Source organism: Gymnoscopelus braueri, assembly GCF_963280865.1.
Source record: "Gymnoscopelus braueri genome assembly, chromosome: 13".
Classification (NCBI taxonomy): domain Eukaryota; kingdom Metazoa; phylum Chordata; class Actinopteri; order Myctophiformes; family Myctophidae; genus Gymnoscopelus; species Gymnoscopelus braueri.
The window spans coordinates 29,567,991-29,575,490 of NC_137615.1; the positions used below are offsets into that span (position 1 = coordinate 29,567,991).

Consider the following 7,500-nt stretch of genomic DNA (forward strand, 5'->3'; position numbering starts at 1 on the left):
AAAATATCAAAAGCCTAATGTACCATATAGCTTTAACGAGTTTTGCCTTGACTTGAGAGAGAAAAATTACTTCTTACAATTACAGTATATAACTACAATGGCCAGTGTGCTGATAGCTTGGCTCCTGTCAGTCGGATGAAGTTATCGAGATATGTGAAGGACAGACAGATACTGTATATACAAGGATTCCTTGAATTTAAAGTGTATATGCTACAGTACGATTGGAAAACCCATCGGATTAAAGAAGGAGAGCTCGTTTTCTTCTACGTCGGCGCCCGTTTCCCCCCCCCCCCCCCCGCGCGGAGGGAGGGAGGGGAGGGAGCGGAGAGCTCGGTTTGTCTCGCGCCTTTTTCGATCTGCCGGGTTTTCCAATCTGGAAATATATATATACATACACACACACACACACCCATGCAGAATTATGAGCAGCACTTTTTTCCTGTTTTGTATGGAATGTAGTTTAACTTCAGGTTGACTTTTTCTATTTGTATTTTTCTACTGGGTCCTTTACTTAATTGCATACTTTTTTTGGTCGCAGCACAATTTACGGTACACTAATTTGACATAATAAGCCGTTATTACAAATAATGTGTTTCTTATTAGCAATAATGTTTTTTTATTAGGAAGAAACAAACGTTGTTATACCCTTATTTTCCACTATTATCCCTTAATTATGTTCTAATTAGAAATTGAATGAAACGTAACAAAAGGCGTTATTAGAAATGGTGTTCTCTGCTATTAGACAGAAACAAACAAACACAGTTATAGGCTAATTATGGAACATAATTCCTAGAGGCTAACAAAGCCTAATAAGACCTAACAAAGCCTAATAAGATGTTATTTCCACTTACTTGACCGTCACATTAGATTACAACCCCGCAACTACTAACTACACGATGTGATGTTAGGCTACTATTAGTCTACTGTAAGGGTTTCGTTAGAACAAATGTGTTCTTTATTAGGAGTTTATTTAATGTTATTTCCACTTACTTCAAGTTACTTTACATCTAATTACAACAGAACTGTACCGTAAATTGTACATCAGCCATTCTGGGCTAACTTCATGACCCATTATACTTCTGCCTACCTTTTTGCTTAATACAAATTATTATGTTGTTATTAGGAACACATTACCTCTCATTACTACAGAACTGTACCGTAAATTGTACACCAGCTATTCCGGGCTAACGTCATGACACATTATACTTCTGCCTACCTTTTTGCTTAATAAAAATTAATATGTTGTTATTAGGAACACATTACCTCTCATTACTACAGAACTGTACCGTAAATTGTACACCAGCCAGTCCATGCTAACGTCATGAAAGGAGAATGCATGCTCGTTATATATCAGGTGAAGACAAAATAGCCTAAACACATCCTAGTGGCTGGTTGCTGTATAGATCATAACATCAACTCGGAAAGCTTAATAAATTGAAACAATTGCTGCAGCTTATTATTTTATTTTCACTCACTGCAAAATAAGCCATTTTGACAATGAAATCCAGTATTATGGACATATTTCTTTTAAGCTTTGCCACTCCAAGCACTTTAGGAAAAAAAATAATTAAGGACACTACAACAAACCTTGACAATTAACAATAAAACATTTCTCTGACAAACGTTGAATAAAATATATAAAACAAGTGTCCGAAAGTCTTTATATTCCAAAACGATCCCGGTGTTGCTTCTCACACTGGACATTAGCTCAGCTAGCATGAGGCTAACACCAGTGTAACTCGAGACGCGTGCTTACTACAGTAACGTTAAAACCAGGACTCGTCTTGACTCCAAACAGGATAAATATTAAACACTATCAATACAGATGAGTAAACTCATTCATCACTTATGCACTAAGTGGTACGATTGTTTACATACACATAATGAGTCCTTCAGACACATCAAAACCACTTCCTCTAAAATTGGCTAAGCGCACACACACATCCCAGCTCGTCCCGCCCCCCAACCAATCATATGCTTGGAAAAGTGATGGACCGTCATAAAGACCAATCAGTCAACAAGTTAGATAGCCCCTACGGAACCTCTCCCTCCGCTGTATAGCTCCGAGATGAGGTTCCTCGTTTCTCTGTGCCGTTTTAGCAGGACATTGTCGCACATTTTCCACTTTACATGTTTCTTACCCCTTTCTGCACATCGTATCCAAAAAGTAAAGGTTTTCTGCCATGCTCTCAGATGTTTTAAGTTCTAGCGCGCAATAAAAGCTATCCAAAAAAAATTGAAAAAAGTATTTAATTCGCCTCTGTCCTCATCCGGTTACATGTTTTTAAGACATTGCGCAAGAGTTGCGCCCGTAGACATAACATTTCTGATTCCCCTACTGGTCAAATGTTGAATTGCATCTTCTAATGCAAAATATTATGGAACCGGCTGAGGACAGAGGCGAATTAAATACTTTTTTCAACTCGTTGGATAGCTTTTATTGTGCGCTTTTAAGTGCTTGGAGTGGCAAATCTTAAAAGAAATATGTCCATAATACTGGATTTCATTGTCAAAATGGCTTATTTTGCAGTGAGTGAAAATAAAATAATAAGCTGCAGCAATTGTTTCAATTTATTAAGCTTTCCGAGTTGATGTTATGATCTATACAGCAACCAGCCACTAGGATGTGTTTAGGCTATTTTGTCTTCACCTGATATATAACGAGCATGCATTCTCCTTTCATGACGTTAGCATGGACTGGCTGGTGTACAATTTACGGTACAGTTCTGTAGTAATGAGAGGTAATGTGTTCCTAATAACAACATATAAAATGTTATTAAGCAAAAAGGTAGGCAGAAGTATAATGTGTCATGACGTTAGCACGGAATTGCTGGTGTACAATTTACGGTACAGTTCTGTAGTAATGAGAGGTAATGTGTTCCTAATAACAACATAATAATTTTTATTAAGCAAAAAGGAAGGCAGAAGTATAATGGGTCATGAAGTTAGCCCAGAATGGCTAATGTACAATTTACGGTACAGTTCTGTTGTAATTAGATGTAAAGTAACTTGAAGTAAGTGGAAATAACATTAAATAAAGGCCTAATAAAGAACACATTTGTTCTAACGAAACCCTTACAGTAGACTAATAGTAGCCTAACATCACATCGTGTAGTTAGTAGTTGCGGGGTTGTAATGTGACGGTCAAGTAAGTGGAAATAACATCTTATTAGGCTTTGTTAGGTCTTATTAGGCTTTGTTAGCCTCTAGGAAGTATGTTCCATAATTAGCCTATAACTGTGTTTGTTTGTTTCTGTCTAATAGCAGAGAACACCATTTCTAATAACGCCTTTTGTTACGTTTCATTCAATTTCTAATTAGAACATAATTAAGGGATAATAGTGGAAAATAAGGGTATAACAACGTTTGTTTCTTCCTAATAAAAAAACATTATTGCTAATAAGAAACACATTATTTGTAATAACGGCTTATTATGTCAAATTAGTGTACCGTAAATTGTGCTGCGACCCTTTTTTTTGTAATTGTATACTTTTCTTAGAAATGGAGCAAACATGCATATGTGCACAAATATAATGTATCTCTGCACAAAGCCACTACAGACTGCGAATAGTCCATTTCCCTGCGCTCACACTCTGCCCCTGCTGTCTCCTGCAGGGCCAGTCGAGTCCCGCCCGACGCTCGCCTCTCCCGGCCCGTGGCATGGGGGGGGGCAGCGCGTGGGGCAGCCGCCGCTCCAGCTGGAACAGCCTGGGCCGCGCCCCCAGCCTCAAGCGGAGGGACACCAGCGGCGAGCGGGAGAGCCTGCTCTCCGGCGAGGGTGGTGGGGGGGAGGAGGAGGAGGAGGAGGAGGAGGAGGAGGAGGAGGAGGAGGGCGGGGAAGAGGAAGGGGAGGCGGGGGTGGTTGTCAGGGTTCCCCCCCGCCCGGTGTCCTTGGAACTGCTGCAGGCGTCCACGCTGTGCCCGTCGGTCATAGCGGAGTACGGGGACTGCAACGGGAGGACGCTGACCTACGAACCCAACGTCACCTCGGACCCCAAGGACGACTCCTCGCCTGAAGACGACCTGGAGGACGAGGTGAGTTACCTAAAACGGTGATTCTCAGCCCTTTTCAGACCCCCAGTTTGATATAAGTTGGCCACGGACCCCCATTTGATATGTCTCTGGGACCCCAATCTATACTGTAAAATTCACAGTGTTTATTTATTTCTGAGATAGAACACATGGACCTGTAAGGGTCCATTTGGTTCCATTTGTTACAGTTACAGGCCTGTAAGGTTTTTGTTTTTGATTGAATACTTTATTAACAGATTGCAAACAGTACAAGACAATTAAGCAATGATCAAAGGATAGCACAAACACAGCCTCAGAGTTGCAGACCTGTAAGGGTCCATTCCAAACCCCTGGTGGTCCCTGGACCCAATGCTAAGAAACAGGGGCCTAAAACTATATAATAGGTATACCGCATATTTCTAAAAGCAATTTTCACTAATATTTTGGCCACTATAAATATATATTGCGTCTGGTTTTGGACATCTTTGGTATAGTTTGCAACATATTGTGTATATTTACACAAATATACACTTTGTGGGTCAACTAGTTACCAAAATGATGTTATCAAAGCAGAGTTTGGGGTGTCTTAGTTACTCGCTTGCCTAGTGAGATTATTATTATCATGCTCAGAAAACGGGGGGCATGTACTTACTGATCCTTACGCTGTCCATGGTCCTGAGAGAGAGATGTCACCAAACTGGGTGTCGCTCTCCCGGCTTCGGTGTGTGGTCAGACTGGCCGGACTTAAACGATCTGTGCTGTTGGGCTGATGCTACCTTGAAGTGGGTAGGGTCTAACTCTGAGGCGATGGCTGTCTCGGAGGACTTTATATCTGACTCCAGTATCTCTGTCAGAGCCTCTATGACTGTGTGTGGAACAGAACACCAACTCCCACTGACTAATGCCCGAGGCCGCTTCTTATGGGCACAACAGCTGTACTTTTGATTACAGCTTAGAGGAAGCCTTCCTAACCAAAGTGCTAAAATATCATCAGCTAGAGCAGACCATCTCTCAGCTAGGCTACAGATGTAAACTTTTGTTTTTTATCTTTGGTAGCCTAGGGCACGTGCACAAGTTGGTTGTGAGGGGACTTCAAATGGCCGGCCTCTCCAAAAGGAGGGCTAAACAATTAGCAAGGTACTGCTCAATATCAGCTATTATAGGAAGCCGCTCAATTTGGAGGAGGTGTTGTTTCCTTTAACCATGATTGTTGTCTGCTCTGCTTGACAAGTATGCCAACATTATTGTATGTAACAATGTTCTGCCTTATATGCACTTTGTAACTGGCTTTTTCCTGGTTTTTAATGGTTTTCCCATTATCTGACTGCACTGGCAGTGTTTATGTCCTTTGTACAAGGCATTCTTGTACTTCTGTTTATGTGGACATGAATAAATATTTCAAATGTGTTCAATGCTAATCTTGCAAACCTTTGGACCAGTAAGCGCCACATTTTGGGTGGCGCACACTTGTGTGCACTCTGCCAGTAGGCTAAGGAGGAATTTCTTTTCACAAAAATTGTGGGATTTATTTTTTTACTTTTTAGAACTTAATTTGTTTTACTGGTCAATGGAGGTCGGATTGGGTTGAAATTTTGTTGAACTATTAAATGAACAAAACTATGTCAGCCCCTGCATCCTCATCTCCTTTTCTCCTCAGTGGGTTGACCACTCAGGAGATAGACCAATTTCGATCTGAAATTGCAGATGGATATTTACCATTGGCACATGCAGGAAGGAATTGAGGAAGCCTGTTCTTCACTTTTGCCAAATTTAAGCTGGACAGACAGTGGGTGAAAATGCCAGATATGTACTTGTGGAGATGACTGACAACATAGTTGTACCTTCTTAAATGACTGACACCATTTGTTTAGCACTAATGGGCAGCTTTCCAAGTGTGAGAACCCCTGATCCTGAAAGGATATCAGGGGTTAATCTACAGAGAATCAGACAGATAATCTAAGCACTCCGAAACACTCATCGGAGACACTTCACCAGCTCTACTAATACTACATATTTAATGGGGAGTGCCTGGTATTTAATCTCTGTGGGTGGTAATTTCCTCTGCCCCGGGGACCAGTAAATACTCCCTTTCCCTTCCGCTATTAGGTAAGGTCTTTCTAGGAAACAAACTCCGCTGATTTGAGTGGAATGTCAATAGACTGGCATATCCCATTAGCTTTCAGTTATGCCCTGGCTTACAATATTTTCCAATTATATGTGCGTGCTCCTGATATGAGCAGGACATTGAGTGTCTGCTCGTCTGACTCCTCCGGTCCAATGTCAGCTTTGGCCTATAATTCTTTAAGCTTAATTTATATGTTGTTGCTCCCCAAAAATAACGGATTTTCAATGTTAACCATGTGTACTGTACATCAGGCTTTAGATTGAGCTCCTATCTATTTCCATATTGTAAATATGTAAATTGTCCATACTGTAACTCTCTCTCTCTCCTCTCTCTGTTTGCCTCTCTTTGGCTTCCTCTGTGTATCCCTCTCAACAGTGTGTTATGGTACGTACTGTAACATGGTGAAGACTAGAGGGAGGTTAAAGGGATAGTTCACCCCCAAAATGACTTTTTTTTCTATCGATTACACACCCCATGGAGACTTGAATTCATGGAGACTTTTTTGTTTTTGTGACGTTCCTAAGCCAATAATTTGATGACCGGCGGCGGCTCCGGTAGGACAGTACTTCTCAAACTTCTTCATGCCAGGGACCCCCAAATTGATATATATTTGGCCGCGGACCCCCATCTGAAAATACGTTGTGCCAGGGACTCCCAGAAGCAAAGATTTGTGTTAAAATGTTTGCTTTAAAATAATTATATTCAAAGATTTGCACAAATGTCGCGCTATGAGCTTGTATATCTGCTATTTTTGAATAGCCAAAGTATAAAAGGTAAAAATTATTGTGATGCTATATTCACACATTTTGCTGGGGACCCCCTGGAACCCCCTCAAGGACCCCTGGGGGTCCCCGGACCCCACTTTGAGAACCAATGCGGTAGGAGACTCAAAGTGTCAACTTTGAGTCTCCTACCGGAGACATTAGCATCTTTCTGCTGGTCATCAAATTATTGGCTTAGAAATGTGATAAAAACAAAAAAAAACTCCATGAATTTAAGTATTTTTGTAATCGATAAAAAATGTAATTTTGGAGGTGAACTTGCCCTTTAATTTAAATGCTTTTAATTGAATGGCTTTGGTTGTAGTTGTTTTCTTGCTGGCTAGAAAACAACCTGTTTATGGATTGCGAATACAGTATAAAGTGTGTGCGCGTGCGCGTGTGTGTGTGTGTGCGTGTGTGTGTGTGTTCAATGCTAATCTTGCAAAACGCTGGACCAGTAAGCGCCACATTTCTTGTGTGCACTCTGTCAGTAGGCCAAGGAGGAATTTCTTTTCACATATTGTGATTTCTTACTTTTTAGAACTTAAATGTTATACCGGCAGTCAATGGAGGTTGGGTTGGGTTGAAAATGTGTCCTACTAT

The 7,500-nt window shown here is 41.0% G+C and overlaps 1 protein-coding gene across 1 annotated transcript in view; it reads left to right on the plus strand.

Annotated features, from left to right (window-relative positions):
- The window catches only part of cacna1ha (calcium channel, voltage-dependent, T type, alpha 1H subunit a), a 105,066-nt gene that overhangs the window by 62,715 nt on the left and 34,851 nt on the right, over positions 1 to 7,500 (plus strand). The window contains exon 17 of the mRNA XM_080446564.1: positions 3,616 to 4,035. Coding sequence (XP_080302690.1) covers positions 3,616 to 4,035 — 420 coding nt within the window. The remainder of the gene's footprint in view (positions 1 to 3,615; positions 4,036 to 7,500) is intronic.